This window comes from Blennius ocellaris (genome assembly GCF_963422515.1).
Source record: "Blennius ocellaris genome assembly, chromosome: 20".
Lineage (NCBI taxonomy): Eukaryota > Metazoa > Chordata > Actinopteri > Blenniiformes > Blenniidae > Blennius > Blennius ocellaris.
Window position 1 is genome coordinate 21,673,329 of NC_137669.1, and position 16,593 is coordinate 21,689,921.

Sequence of the window (16,593 nt, forward strand, 5' to 3'; positions counted from 1 at the left end):
CAGGCACACTTAATAAATGAGAAATCGCACTCAGACCAGACGTTGTTCGGCTTTTTGTGAGTCGGTGACCTCGAGAAGAATGTTTGGACGGAGCGAGTGGAAGCCAGGACGTTAACAACCCGCCTTTATTTCAAAGCCGGCTCTCGAGTTATTCCTAAAATGGACAGGATCATTTGTCCCTGATTGATTTCTTATTTCTCCAAAGAGGGGGGATTTAGTGGAAGACGGGTCAGAATTCAGTCATTTCCAAATAAGAAGATGATTTATTTCCGACGAGACGGAGAGAAAACACTCCTCCAGCGGAGCCGAGTCACGCCGAGGTCAAACATGCAGAATATTACACCTCCTGATAGTTTTGAGCTGAAAGTTCAAAGAGGAACTTTTTTTTGTTTTTTTTTTACCCGTTAGCAGTGGAAACGGCCAAAACGACGCAGAAGCTTCCGGAAGCGTCACTGGGGGACGAAGGAGACGGACGTGTGGGTCTTCATTCATTAAACAATCGTCAGCCAAAGTTAACGTCTTAAGATCTTCCCCCCCCCCCATTTTAACGTATTTCCTCTATTTGTTAATCAATGCTAATGTAAATAATATGAACATTTACCTACTTCCTGCTTTAACTTCAAACATGCGTCACTTCAAGGACAATATGCAGACTTATTGTCAAATATTGCCATAATAACCTTTAAATTTAAACCTTAAAGTGTCTATCGACTATATCGGGTGAAAATGTTTATGATTTTGCAGGAAGCCAAACAATCACTGCAAAAAATAACTACGATCTCAACATAAAGTCAATTTAAAGTAAACCTTTTGGTGAAATACAGTGAAAAAACCTTGTATTATGGGTGATTTTATAAACTCTCCCTGACGTCAGATAGTTTGATAGTAACGACGTCGCTCGCGTTTCACTGATATCACAGCTCGGATATTAAAAAAAAAACGAAAAATCAAATCTACGTTTACGATTTGCTCGGTAGTTTGGCCGGATTGGAGCCTCAAGATAATCGTTGATGGTTTTTTTAGCGTGTTGTTCACAGCTCGCATTGTTTAATAAAAAAAAAAAACCCGTCACTGCCCCCTAGTGGCCTGACATGAAAACTACTTCATTTTCTGCTGTTTCCATGGAAACGGGGAACCGTTTTTCCAAACTTTGCCCAATTAGACGTGAAACTTTTCTTAATCGAAAACAGACCGCGACGGTTTCATAACCACTTTCTTCTGACCAATTCCAATCCAATCCACTTTATTTGTATCGCACATTTTAACAACAAAGCGTTTCCAAAGTGCTGCACATAAAAACAAAACTAAACAGTCCAACACTAAATAAGTATAAAACCATAAAATAAAAATAGAAACAGACTAAAAACTACAAACACATTAAAAAACTACAAATAAGAATAAAACAATTTAAAAGAATAAGTAGAATTCCAAAACATTCTTTATCATTTAATCTGAAAAACGGTCTAACAAAGGCCGATGTTGTGCGGTTTTTTTCCCCCTCGTATTTATTTCCTGTGTCTTTGAGCCATTTTGTTCCTGTCCGTGTCAGCAGGTGGTCTGTAGAGGGGGGGGGGGGGGGGGGGGGGGGGGGGGGGTGATGGGGGGGTTCTGAGGTTCTGTGTTCTGTCCTATCTGATCTGGTTCAGTTCCAGAAGCGTCCGTCTCCCTCGGCGGACAGGAAGTGATCCGGTTCAGGCCGAGCGACCTGGCCGTGGATGTGAGGACGTGTGTGTGTGTGTGTGTGTGTGTGTGTGTGTGTGTGTGTGTGTGTTCCTCCATCCACTTCACAGCTTGCCAGCTCGCCCCGACACATTCCGGTCGGGGGCGTCGGGGTCGGTGCGGGCGCTGAAGGACGCCCGCCGGCCGCTCGCTTTTGTTTCAACCTCCGGTTTCGCCGCGGGAATGTCAACAAGGAGGCGACGCCGCGGGTCCTGACGGCGGCGCCTCCTCGCACGGCGGGCGATCTGTCATGGCCGCCAGGCGAGGAGAACTTCGCGGCACCATCCGGGCTCAAACACAAGCGCGTCTGTTCATCCCGGGGAGTTTTTACTTCGCGTGACGCGCGTCACGCCGTTTCATTCCTGGAGATGCTATCAGCTGTTTGAGACGTGAACAAAGGCCAGAGTTTGACTTTCATCTACAGAATAAAATCACCCGGGGCTGAAACTAAGGATTAATCTGCTAAGTGATTAATCTGTCGATTATTTTTTACTATTATTCGATCAATATGTTTTTAAAATTTTTTTTATTTGTTATTCCTGTTGTTCCATTTAAGTTCAGAAATTGATAAATTAATAAAAAACAACAAACATTTTTTATTTAACTTTTCTTCACCCAGTAGGTTATTAAGAACATATTTTCATGAAGAAAAAGAAAAACAACAAAATAGCAACGGCGGCTCACTACTGCCACACTGTGGTAGCTTCTGGAACAGACTGGTTGGAACTATTTAAAAAATAAACAAAAATTAAAAAAAACAGGTCGCTTACAGTAAAGAATATGATTAACCAACTAGGTGAGGACTAAATGAGTTTAATGATTGGGTTTAAACGGGATCATAACTGTTAAATGTTAAAGTTTTTCTTTGTTGTGGTGCAGATTATACATGACGACAGTGTTTATATTCTCACAAATCCAAGCAAAATCAACCGTAATCTCAACCTAAAACCCATTTTAATGAAACTTTCTGCTGGAAAACACAGTGAAACGTCTAAAATTCTCCTCCAGCTGTTGAATCCTGGGTGTTTCTGCAACCTGACATCGTGGCTTTGAGGCCAGTTTCACCGATTTCTCCGAAATTAGTTAAAAAAACCAAAAACTTTTCGTCCCGCGGGCCGGATTTGTCCCGTGACCCTTATGTTTCCCGTCGGCTTGGAAAAGAAACTCCAGATTGAACTCGGATTGAAAACATTAGTGCATCACATGCGTCTTTATTCAATCTGGCGACACCACATTTACCACATGTTTTACAAAAAGAGGTTTAAATAAATCTGCAAATCTACAAATGGATGAGGTAAAAAGCAGAGAGTTATCAAAGGCACATTTTTTCCAGGGTTAATTATTTCAACTTCTAGGTTTCGTGCTCGACTTCTAAACGTGGCGGAGGGAAAAAAAACCCCAAAAACAAACAAAAAGAAAAAAAAAAAGGACGGTTTTCCTCATACACATTCAATTATACAACGAAAGCGTGCTAATAAACATGTCAGCTGTCGTTTTACACGTTCCAGATACTCGCCGTCTTCTCCCAAGTTGTACCTTTTAGGAAAAAGAAAGAAAAAAAAAGAAGCTGCACAGTGTTGTGAGTTATGAAATGCGTCTTCACTTGAGGAATCGTTCATTTCACGCTTCGCGGCCCATCCAGGCTCCTTTCTTCTCCCCCGCCGTGCAGCTGCATTGATGAGAAACAGAAACTGGGCTGAGCTCCGCCACTGTCACACTGATGTGTGTGTGAAGAGAACGCCGAGAGAAAAAAAAAAAAAAAAAAAGTTTCCCGAATGATCAGGAGGAAGAAGGAAAGGAAAGGAAAGAAAGAAAGAAAGTTCGGATGGGGTGAAACTGAAGGCGAGACAAAAGCTTAATATAAGCATTTACATGATGGTATACACTGCTCACCGTGTGTGTGCGTGTGTGTGTGTGTGTGTGTGTGTGTGTGTGTGTGTGTGCTGGCAGCCTCCGCTTGTTCCTCGGCCAGCTCTCGAAGGCAAAACGCTCTCCAGCATCTAATCCAGTAATAACCTCCCATGATGAAGTCTAAAAATAATTCGGCGTGTCAAAAGGGCGAGTGTGACGGAGGGTGCCAGCCAAATCGCTGCCGGTGACCTTCGTAAAACTGTCGCCCGGCGCGGCGCGTTTCCAAACGGACTCATGATCGGGGTGGGAAATACGATAAAAAAGAGGAAGAACTGTTCATTTCTGTGAAACGCCTCACGCTGTATAGCCAGAAAATCGATTAGCAAAAACAAGTGTAACGGCGTTAAGAAACGTTACGGGGTTAGGGAAATGCAACTTTTCAACAAAAAACTAAAAAAAAAAGTGCCACTGCGCACCACGGCCATAGTGAATAGTCGTTCTGCACATGCTCAGTAGACACGACCGGTCCTTATTCTCCTGGGACTTTTATTTTGACAGTCACCATAATAACAATTGTTTATAGCGTGTTGTTTTCTGCTGCACCTTCGTGTCGTTTCGTTATTGAAAACAAACGACAGCGCCCACTAGTGGCCAACATGAGAATTATATTTAAAAAAAATTTTTTTTAACCACTTTTGCCTAAATGTGAAACTTTCCTGAAACGATGGGAAAACGATGCATTTCGACTGGAAGCGTTGTGTAAATTCAGCCCCCGCATGAGAATTTGATTAATTTCTGTGACGACGAGCAAAATCTTCCAGTGGGGCGTTTTACTAAATGCCTTTAAAATTTTATTTGACTCAAGTGCCGCCATCATGGAGTGTTTTTTTTTGGGGGGGGGGAGTTGGTCGGAAGCGTCAAACTACAAAATAAATCCCACCCCGTGTATAAGTGTATAATCCAGGCAGAAGTTCAGTCCACGGTTTATAGTACAAAAGACATTTCATTCTCACTTTGGCTATTGTGTACATGTAGGATAACGCAAACAAAAATATACTAAAACACAATATATAACACAATCACAATGTTTATGTGTTCTTGTTAATTAAAGAAATAAAAAAAAAAAAGAAGCCATGTCTCAGATTTGTCCTCCTGTCTGGTGAGTTTCAGTCAAAGCTGCTTTCCATTAAAAACCAAGTTCAAATCTTCCTTTAATTTCTCCAACAAGGGGCAAAGGACTCAAACAAGGCGCCCTCGGATTGTGCTCCGGCGTGTCCGCGGCCGTGGGGAAGGAAAAAAAAGGGTCGGGCTTGTGAATCTACGTCGAGTGGCGTCCGTCGATTCGCTGCTCGCCCCCCTAGTGACCCCCGGTGGAAGACGAGACGAGACGAGACGAGAGGATGAGGAAAAGAAGCGTCCCCCCCCGATGCGTGGCGTGGCGGCGACTAGGAGAAGTCCAGGGGCCGGATCATCATGGCGGTGGCTCGCAGGGAGTAGCTGGGGCCCTTGAAGTAGTGCCACTTGATGCCGTTCAGCTTCCCGATGTGCTGGCCGTGCGTGAAGTACATGCCGTTGAGGTTGGACGGGCCACAGGCGTCGAACCACCAACCTGGAAGGAGAGCCGAGATCATGAAATGTTCATGAAGTTGTCTTCAGGGAGAATCAGGATCAGTGTTAGCTAAAACAGTGTTTTTCAACCTTTTTTGAGCCAAGGAACACTTTTTTCTTTGGAAAAATCTGGAGGCACACCACCACCACCACCCGGAAATGTTAAAATGTGAAACTCTGTAGCCTCTATTAACAATATAAAGTCTTTCTCATCAAAGACATCAAAGTCATTGTCATCAAAGACATCAAAGTCATTCTCATCAAAGTTTTATCAACAGGAATCAAATAAATCCAGAAAAAAAAGTCCTTTTTTTAATAGTGACTCCGTCAGTGTGAAACCTGGACCTGATGGATGAAGAGCTGAGATCCTGGTTCACATTCTTCCTTTTCAAAAACTTCTCCATCACTGTCACTGACACAGTACTTTGATACAAGATGGTAGCAGGAGGTGGAGATGAACCACACTGACGTCTGTCACTTTACATTTCACCGGCAAAGTTCTGTGCTGCCCTCTAGTGGTGAAGAGTATTGTAGCGATCAGGGAGTTGGTCGCTGCAGGGCATGATGGGAGTTCAGGTTATGTGTTGCCGGAGGTTATGGAGGGTTATTGTCGGGGTTGTTGTGTGTGTTGATTTGTGCTTGTGTTGTGTTTTTGTTCCTCGGTTCAGATAGTTAATTACTTTGTCTAGTTTGGTTTGTTGGATGTTGGTGAGCGACCATGACTGAGAAATGTGTTGTGTGGAGTCTCATCCTGTTATGAAGTTCCGGTTGCGTGTGTTAATTGCCAAAATAAAAGCCTCTGGTGATCAGCTGGAAGAAAAGACTTGACTCAGAGCATGATTACATGATTGTAATTGGATAATTTCCCAAGGCAGACCTGACTATATCTCGCGGAACACCAGTGTGCCGCGGCACAGTGGTTGAAAAACACCGATCGACAATAATATAATCGACCCTATTGTCCAAAATATACTGTAGATATTACAGTAGAGTAGAATACTTCTTTACTTTCCTCATCATTAGATCATTTAATAGTTTGAATCCACATAGAAAAAAAAAAAAAAAATAAGCCCCTCTCATGCTTATGAGACACTTTAACGAGTGGAAACGCATCATTTCAGCATTTTTTTTTTTTTTTTTACATTTCAGTAGATTTTAATGGCAGTTTTGAAAAAAATTTCACTTAAAAATACAGAAACCCTGAAAATGATGTGGTGACGCCGCCTGCCAGGCCGTGAGCTGCTTGAGAAATGTTTTCCCCCCCTGTTTCCACGGAGATGGAGTCAGAGTGTTTTTTTGAGTTTTTTCTTCGAAAAACTCCCCCTCCGGAGTGTTTTCGGTGGCTCCGGGCGCCGTCGTCGTGTAAACAGACCTCAAATTCGCAAATTTTCTGTTTTCTCTACAGAAAATTAAAATGAGCTTTTAACAAAACGTTTTATCCGACATGTTTGGAACAGAAAAAGTCCCTTTTTCTCCCCGTTTGCCATGTTAAAGTCACCTTCACCGTGACTCCTGTCCTTTCGACGGGCTGAGACTCCCTCAGGCTCCGCCCCCTTCCAGCGAGCCGCTACCTGTCGCCAAACCTTTCTATTTAAAGCTCAGAGTGCAGCGAGGAGAAACGGCACATGGCGCTTTTATTCCCCCCGCGGCGTGACAAACTGCACGTTCGCCCTCAACGGCTCTGCTAATAGTGACCAGGAACTTCAAATAAACTTTATTAGCTACAAACATCTTTGAATGCTGATTAAAGCAGTGAACGTTTTCCTCCAGAGTCCAGATTCTCCTGGGACTTGGCGCTTTTATTTTGGCAGTCGCTGTAATAACAATGCAACTCGTCTGTCCAATAGAACATCGGCGTTCTCTTATTGTTAATGTTTATAGTGTGTTGTTGTCTATGCGCATGTATGTGGCTTCATTTAAAAACAATATACTCGAAATTTTACGAGTTGAGTTTTAATGGTTGTTGTTGATGTTGATAATAATGTCACTGATTTTACTGTAAGTTATATTTATAATGTGTATTATTGTGTGTTCCTACATATAGTTTCTGTATAATGTTTTCCATAAGGTAAATATCTGTAGGATTTTTTTTTTTTAATGAAAGTAGGTGTTACAGTTTAATTGTTCTAAAGTTTTATGGCATGTTTTATTTGTCAATAGGTATTATTATATTGTGTGCCTGCTAATAGCTAGCTATGACCAAAAACTAGCAAGAAGCATCTTTTTTTTTTTAGATGAATGTTTTTGTGGATGGTCCCTGAAAAATAAAAAAAATCACAAATAAATAAATACAACAATAAATAAAAACCCAAATGAATAAATAAACAACCAAACACCAACAACATTGTTTTCAGTGTTTCTGCAGTTTTTCGTGGAGCCCTTCCTGAGATTTTTCACAATAAAGTAGAAGTTTAACCCCAACACATACGTGGACAGTCCTGCTTATTCCCAGTGGCCATTCCTGCGCGTCCATCGCTCCGCGGTCAGACGTGGACGCTATGCTAGGCATGGCATGCGTCAGTCACACACTGATCGGACAGACCTGAATACCTCGACGGTTCACAGGAAGACATTTGACCGGCGGCAAAGCGGAGCAGCCGGCCACGGATCAACCACGTACACACTGTGTGCGCTTAGTCAGTCGCTGTTGGCCTCAAGAATCTAATGCAAAGTGAGGTTTTAGCTTAAATTGCTCAAGTTATGAAAAGTGTGTTTCTGTAACTCTATGAGGGGGCTCACGGTGAAGTTATGGGTCAACTTTCCCTTTCTGATTCAGTCTCACCACAGGAGGGAGTTTCCAGCAAGATCTTTAAAACAACTGCTCATTTCCTGCCAAACTACCACTGCATGTAGCATGTTAGCGCAATTTAGCATTTAGCAGCTTAAAAGCTAAAGACAGACCCAAACCGCCTCAATCTACACTGATAAAGGAAATGTCCCTTTATATGTACACTTTTAACCTTTAATATTACTAAAACATGATCATATGTTTATGCTTAATGTGTAACGTTCATATTTAAAGTGAAAATGGAACAAGGTTAAGGCACAATCACAACAAGAGCGATTGGGAAGCGTGCTTATTTTGAGGGTAGTGATTTCTTACTCGAAGTACAATTACAGTCCAAATCCTCCCGAACGTTCGGACACTGTTTTCAGTGTCAGTAACACAACAATGCGAAGATTTACGGATCTCATGAACCCATATTTGACTCCCAGTTGAGGCCATGGACTTTAAAACTTGTTGCTGCCATTAAAATCGGACCTCCTGCCGTCTTTTCGTCCGGAGCTCGTGTTCCTCCACGCCGAGGTTAACCTTGTGAGAGTAGCACGGGCGGTACTTTCCCCTTGTGTATTCCAGACTCTGACATAATTCCACGTAGGCCCTGCTTTTAGAAAACAGGGAGGGGGGGGGGAATAAATCAGACGCTACACGGTAGAGCGCCGGGTCAGCGGGCCATCAATCAGGCTGAATCCGGGTGTTGATCAGCCGCCATAGATGCCAGCTTCGCCTTAACCAGCTCCGTTGGCAGTGACCTCAGTGGGTAAAGCTGATCTGAACCCACATGGAAAGAACCTATACGAGGATATATGCGCATATGTGAAACCTATAAGCAGTTTATATGCACATATATACGTATATATGCCACATATAGGCAAAATTGAGGTGCATATATGTGAATATACAGGCCATATAGGTCTCCTGTAGTCCTTTATTTCCACATATATATGTATATATAGCCCATATCTCACTTTGGCAACTGTCATACATTATCAAGGCAATAACTAACAACTAACTAAAAAACAATTATGCAAGAAGAACATATAGGTGCATATATGCACACATATATACGTGCATATATGTACCTATATAGGTACCTGTATGCACGTATATGTGTGCATATATGTGCATTTATGTACATATAATATAAGAAAACGGCCAATTTTATATATGTCACATATATTAAAAACCTATATTGAAACATATATGTTTATATAGGTTCTTTCCATGTGGGAAATGCGGATTTAAAGATGCCTGATTGGCAGCAGGTCGGGACGAGGCGGCGGCGGCGGCGAGGGCCAGGCTCCGCCCACACAGCAGGAGAACGCAGAGTCCTTCTAAATCTCTCTGACACTTGGTGCTGCGCCCGGGGATTTTTACATTTATTTTCTATTTATGACGTTTCCAAGCGGCAGAACGTCGCCTCAGAGGTGCAGACAGACGACCACATTCGCTCAGGCGAAGTCTCCGACGACGCAACTGAGCTTTTTGGAATCGGAGGCGGTCAGTCGGCCGGACCGAGACCCGGGGGGGGGGGGGGGGGTCCAGCTGTCGGGCTGATGTGTAGAGCCGTGGAGCTTTTAACACTCGGCCTCCAGCGTCGTCGTTTACTCCGGTTTGATGGTGTCTGATTGTTGTGTGACTCACTGAAATCCAACTTTACCTCAGGGAGCAACAGAAGTAACCCAATCTAACCCCCCCCCCCCCCCTAATTAAATCAGTGAAATCTGCTGTTTTGGTTTTTGGAGCTCACCGATAGCGGAGACAGGGTTCAGATTCATTTCCAAGTAGCCGGAGAATGTTTTATCTAATAGTGTCGGGATTACTCCCGGTTCAGTTAACGACTCTATCGTGGAGGAAATACTTCAAACCAGATGAAGGAACATTCACTACAACCCGCGTCGGGAGAGAGGAGAGTGATTGGAGAAGCAGACTGGTGTTTCCCAGCACGTCCTCTTAAATGGCATTTTAAAGAATGAATCACGGTAAATTATCGCTGAATGTTACAGCCGGTCGTCTTCGCCCAGATTATCCAGGACGTCGTCCAGCACCCCGACAGGATGGAGCGACTCAGAGCTTTTTAATGAAACGTTGACCTAATTGTTACGGCTAAACAACGGAGGACTTTCACACTATCTGATTATTGCTTAACGTGGACTGTTATTTACTACGTCTGAAAATGTTCTGTTGTTTTTGCAAAGAACTTCAGTAGAGGTGCTGCCTTTACCGGCAAGCCGAGTGTCGATTCCTCAGCTGAATCGCCAAGACGTCTGATTAAGGACTTTATTGTCAGACATCATAATAGAGACTCTGATACCAGCCTCCACCTCCAACTCCACATATGTGCATAAAACAACATTTTCAGCAGTATAAACAAGATCCAATCTGTTTGTTTTAATTATTTTTTGGAGAAAATAGATATTTTCATAATACCCACTCTGTGCCACAGCGATTAAAAATAAAAAAAAAAACGTATATTTTAATGGAGAAATTTGAAAACACAGATTTGATGTTTGATGGACAAGACGCTGAAAACGATGATGTCATCGACCCGCCTCTCAACGCCACTTAACAGCAACAACAACAACAGTGGAGTACAACATTAGCTTGAATAATGTCAGATGCTAGATTTCTCAATGTTTGGCGTGGCAGTGCTACAGCACCCCCTATAGGACCGGCATACGTACTACAGTTTGAAAAGTCTTCATGGCGTTGCTTGTTTGTTGTGCCGATGGGAAACTTTTTTGGTTTATGGCCAAAATTCACCGACTCTGACTAGAATGACTGAACGAACTGTGAACGCCTGCCTCTGTTTTGACCACGAACACACGAATCTCCGCAGCACTCACCGCCCGTGAGCATGAGGGCGCACTTGCACATGCAGTTGTCGTTGTCCGTGTCCTTGGTGCTGAAGTCTGCTCCGTGGATCACCAGGCTGCTCTGCCGGCCCGCCGTCCCGCTGTGGCTCTTCAGGAACAGCCTGAAAGACACCGGGGGGGGGGGAGACGAGGGAGTCGGGTCACGAAAAGGCAGACGGGGGGAGGGGAGGAGGCAGGCTGCCAGCGCCGGCGTTGAGTAGTGGAGGCAATAAAGAGAAGACACAACACGCCGCCGACAGACGTCTCCGGGGAGACATTGGGGGTCTTGTTGTGATTGACTACACGTCCTGGAAGTGCATCAACAACACGGGAGAGCCAGCGGGAACCAACGAGGGTGGCACAATGGCTGCATGGAGGAATCGCAGACGGGAGGAATGTCTGGGCAGGGCGTGAATTTACAGCGCAACAACAGACTAAATCCTGAAATACAGACCCGCGGCAGCGACGCAAGTCCAATAAGCAACCTGTTTAACCCATCATCCATCCACAGCTGGACAGATGTGGCAAAGTCTCTGTGGGTCTTTGTTTTCCAAGAAGGCAATATATCTTCTTGTCTTGGCTTATTGGATTTAACTGCACAGGCTCCTACTGCTCCCACTCCCTCCACGATCTTCTATTTGCTTTCTGTCATGAAACCAAATACAGTTAAAAAAAAAAAAAAACAGTCCAGAAATATATCGCAGCAGGCCCAGTCTGGAGAATATTACAAGTGAAGAACTCAACAATATCTGGTGAGCGCACGCTGTGGAAATACCATGACTCGCCTTGAATCATGTTCAGGCTAATGTAAACTTAAAGTGTCCGAAAGAGTTTCACCGTTCTGGGAAATGTCGATGAAGCCTGCAAACCGTCAGTTGAGTGGGCGGAGGGATGATGGAGAGACAGAAAATGTGGATAATATAATAGAGAAATAACAGCTTTAAACCAGATGTGTCAAACAAAAATAAAAAAAATAAAATAAAATGGGATTTAAAATAAAGCAAATATCAGTTTGTTTGTTTTTTTTTTCATTTTTGGTCCAGTCTTTTTTTTTTTGCAGAGTTACAGAAGCATTGGGGTCGAAGTTGGCCTCACGTTGGACCAGTACGTCACAAAACTTCAACCAGGAACATAAAAACTGCTTTCATTTTCATTTTGTTCTATTCGTTTTTATGATTAATTGGTCTCTGATAACTTATGTATATGTATATATAAATACTTTTGTGCAATAGATTTGTTTAGGAAGAACTTGTATTTAATCTATCATTTATATTTTCAGACAATTATGTGTTTTTAATTGTTCACTATAATGTCACTATTTCATATTTTTTATGGTTTTACTTAGAGGACCACTGCAGAAATAAATTATGTATGACTTTTTTGTGTGTCGTCTTCGGGTATTCTTTTATACATGTCATCAAAAATGATTAATATATATGTGTATGCACATGTAGAAAATCCAAATAAATAAATGAAATAATAAATGAACCATATATAATAAATAAATAAACAAATAAGCTAAATAATGAAATAAATAAATAGAATTATAAAATTATAAATAAAAATAAAATGTCATATTGAACCACATGGTTCTGCTGATGCAGCAGAATGTGTGATACAAATACAATCCATGAAAAATAGGTTTTTAAAACCAGTTTTAGGAAAATCCAACCTGATACCAGTAAATTTGACTTGATAAAGATAATAAAGGAAACTATGCACAGAAGGATGGCAACGTCCAGGATGGCAAATAAAAACAAAGAAAGAAAAAAAGCACAATACACCATGAAAGTATGTTTCGCTAAATTCTCTTTGACGTCAGTATCCGTTTCTGGAGAGTCACATTCCTGCGTGTCTTTAATGTCTTCCTCAGGAGAGGTGCCGTCTCCGGGTGAAGCTCTCCAGAACTCCTGATAGCAAGTCCTTCCTTACAATCAGGCCGTTTGAAGCCACGACGGGGACCCCCCCCCCCCCCAACCCCCCCCAGACCAGGAGTCACCATTTCTGGTCCGGAGAGCGAACGTCTAACCCCTGAAATCACGGCGTCGCCTCCGATCTGAGCTGCTTCACATGTGGAAGCACAGAACTCGACGGAAAATGAAAACACGATGGAGGAGAAAGACTCCTCCAGAAGAAGATCTGCAGTCCCCCCCCCCGACCCCCCCGGCTGTACTGCACATTTACTTTACTTATTTGCTTCTCTCACGCTCTCTCGGATGCTTAAAAAATTGTATTTGTTTTTACATTTTCTTTTCCAAAACGTTTTGCATTTACAACAATGGCGGTCTACCTCCTCTAGGTGGCGCTGCTGAGGCCACCGAGGCGATTTGCTTTAATAAGGTCAGATGTTAGATTTGGTGAGATTCTCCATTTTGGTCGTATTTCTGTGGCGGCATTACAGTGCCACCTATAGGCCTGGCATATGTACTACATCGTTTTGAGTAGTGTGTTTCCCGTGTGGATGCATTTTTTTTTTTTTAGAATAGAATAGAATAGAATAGAGCTTTATTCCTCCCCAGGGGGAAACAAACTGACAACAGCTCAAGGTAAAAAGGTTCAGAAATGATCAAATTAAAGAATTAAAATATGTAAACATATGTGAATATCTAAACAAGAGCAAAAAAAAGCACCAAAAAAGTAAAAATTTTAAAAATAAAACAATCCAGTAAGAAAAGAAATCCTCTAAAAATAGAGTAAATTGACAGAAATTGATATACACACAGTGTAGATTTTCCCGAACAGTTCCACCGTTTTCCAAAAAAGTTGCGTTTTCAGTGGCTGCGAGCACCGTTGTCGCGTAAACACTATTTTTTTTAAACTTTACACTTTTTCAGTTCTTCTCTCCCATCCAGAGAACAGCACCGAACCAATGAGGTCTTTGTTATTTACCGCAGGGTGTCGGGGCAAGGTATTGCGCGTGTGGCCGTAAGGACTCAGGTTGAACGTCTCAGAGATCGACGGGAAAAAGAAAGTCATTCGGCGTGACGGACTTCTGTATTTGGACAGCTGTGCAAAGGGCTGATTTGTAAAGCAGAGTACAAAGTGTCGCAGTGGGGAATTCGACTAATCTGACAGTTTAAGAGTGAGTCATGAGTCTAATCAGTGGCACCGAAGCAGCGGTGGACGTGGAGCGTTTGGATAAGGGCCTGCGACTTCGCTTGAAAGTATTATCTTTTAGAGGCTAGCAGATGTCCCGAGGAGATATTTTCCAGCTCGCATCCGAGAAAAAAAAGCGCTGCCTCACTTACGAGCAACACCACGTCCATCAGCTAATCCCCCCCGATTGCGAGGAAGAGAAGGTGCCGTGTCGGGGACGAGGTCTGCGCTACCGCTCTGATGAAGACCAGGCTTCGCCGAACATTGAGCTCCGAAGCTCTCGCAACGCCAAGGCCCGTCACGGAGAGGGGATTCTCTCCAGCCTGACACTTTGACAGGCGGCCTTAAATAGTCTGCGGCTGTGTTTACCGGCGTATTTACCAGACCAACAATCCCCGACCCCAACTGGCATCTGCAGTTCCCCCCCCCCCCCCCCCCCACTGTCAGGGTCCATTATGCACTCAGAAGATAAGTGAGGTAATCAAAGGATGGGCCAAGCAATGAGCTCAGGAGGACGAGAGGCCCGTTTAGAAAGGAGGGATGACATCTTGCGACTCCCGTTAAGAGAAAGGAATCGGGCGACGGATCTCTGGCCAGCTGGACGAAGACGTGAAGGAGAATACTAATCTGGCTGTTCCTGGTAAAGAAACTTAGTCATGCAGCTGGTCAGGGATCGTTAGCAACCAAAATACTGAGCCACGCGGGGAATTCCTGGGTTGTACTTGGTGAGGTCTCGGGGGAGGGAGGGGGAGGGTGGGGGGGTCTCTGGTACCCACCGGACACCGAGGGCTGTTTCTGATCTTCTGACTTATTTACAAAGTCAAAGGAGCGACGGTGCATGTCACTGAAAGAGGATCAGCTCGCCCACATTACAAAAGAACCCCACAGAAAACTTGATACAGTGTCAATATTATTGGCTTGATTTGGATAAAATGAGCTCAGAAGCTCGTTCTTGTTTCCAAGTTGTGGATCTGAAAGGTGAAATGTGTCAGGTCACAAAAAACCTGACTAATTTGGGATCAAAACTGTATTTATTCTATCACAACGTCCATTTCCCCACTGTATTTTAAATTTTTTTTACGGGGATTAAAATGCTTAAATAAATAAATAAAATGCAACTGGAAGCAATTGGACGTGTCGACGGCGGGAGCACTGCGACGTCACATGCGCACCGCAGCCATCATAACCATTTGTTCTGCACATGCTCAGTAGAGACAATCAGAACAAGGTTTCCTCCATATTCTCCTGGGACTTGGTGCTTTTATTTTGACAGTCACCGTAACAACAATCCGACCTGGTTGTCGGTCTACGAGAACGTCCGTGCACTCCCATTGTTAATGTTGACAGCGTCTTGTTCTCTGCTGCATGTGTGTGCGGTTTCATTCCAAAAAACAAACAGCACCCCCTAGTGGCCCAGCAGGAAAATTACATTGGTTTTCAGTGTTTGAGCCATTTCGTACACAAAGTTGCCATAAAAACGCAAAACCTTTCACAAACTACAACACAAAAAGGGTGCGTTTTTATTTTAAAGGTCATGTAAATGGAGTCTATGTTACTTCCTGTCAGTAAACCAGGAAACCGGTTCACCTAAACCAGCTGTTTTTGTCCTGTCGTCCACGTGAGGCAGTTTTAGAAGCGTGAAAACAGGTTTGTTTGAACACGGGTTCCAGAGTGGAGAAATTCTAAAACCCCGGCTCGTATTGTCAAAGATGATCATCTGTGGAAATAAGTTGATGTAATACCCCCCCCTACCCCCACCGGGGTCCGTGATGTCATCAAATAACCACAGCAATCAAGGACTATTAGCTCCGGTTGAGCTGCAGAAGCTACTGATGCTAGCAGCAGGAGGAGCAGGGCCATAGACATAGAACTAGAATTATATTAGAGGTTTATGAGCAGGAATCTACTTCTAAAGTTCTATGTGTTCTGTCTTCTTCTGCGTTTACGGTGTGTTTGTAAGTCACAGTGCCCCTAAAGGCCTGCCTGTCACGGATTGCAGACAAGACCCAAGTGCAGGACTCTGGAGTCAGGCTGAGTTCAATCAAGTCTTTCATTCATAATGACAGCACAGACCGATGAATAGCAGGTTGCTCCTCCACCGGAGGAGCGCAGCAGACTTGACTCGCTGGACAGGACGGACGAGACACAGATGACTAGCAAACCAACAATGAACAAACACAGACAGGACATATATAGGGCATGGTGATTGCAGAAAGTGGCCACAGGTGTGGTGCTGGACAGCCCAGCCCTGTGGCCCGCCCACTCTTAAAGGAGACCTCAGTCTACCTCCATGTGTACTACACGCCCTGAAGCCGAGTTCACGTGTTGAGCCCAGTTCACAGTGACGAGTGGACGGAGGTTTTTTGGAGAAGACTGGGGAGTTAAAAGATCGTTTTTCATGTTTTTTAAAGAAACATAAAAAAAACCCCACCTCTGCAGTCTTAATGCACTTTAAATGATTAGTTCCATCCATACCTTCCAACACACAATGAATTACTCGTATATAATTGGAAGTATCTTGGGTTTAAGAGTCTTGCACTTTGATAAGGAAGGTGAGGATCCATCCGCCTCTACGTGGGACCGGCTGATGACCAGGTGAGTCAGAGCCGCCCTGGTAGGATTCCCTTGAAACGCTGTTTTGCTCATCGTCAGCCGAGACAGGCTTCAGCTTCCTCCCACACC

The 16,593-nt window shown here is 43.6% G+C and overlaps 1 protein-coding gene across 1 annotated transcript in view; it reads right to left on the reverse strand.

Annotated features, from left to right (window-relative positions):
• Positions 1-2,901: 2,901 nt before the first annotated feature.
• angpt1 (angiopoietin 1) overlaps positions 2,902-16,593 on the reverse strand; it is a 61,618-nt gene continuing 47,926 nt past the window's right edge. The window contains exons 8-9 of the mRNA XM_080515524.1: positions 10,807-10,937; positions 2,902-5,179 (exon numbers count right to left, since the gene is read on the reverse strand). Of these exons, the coding sequence (XP_080371650.1) occupies positions 5,016-5,179; positions 10,807-10,937 (295 nt within the window). The 3' untranslated portion in view covers positions 2,902-5,015. The remainder of the gene's footprint in view (positions 5,180-10,806; positions 10,938-16,593) is intronic.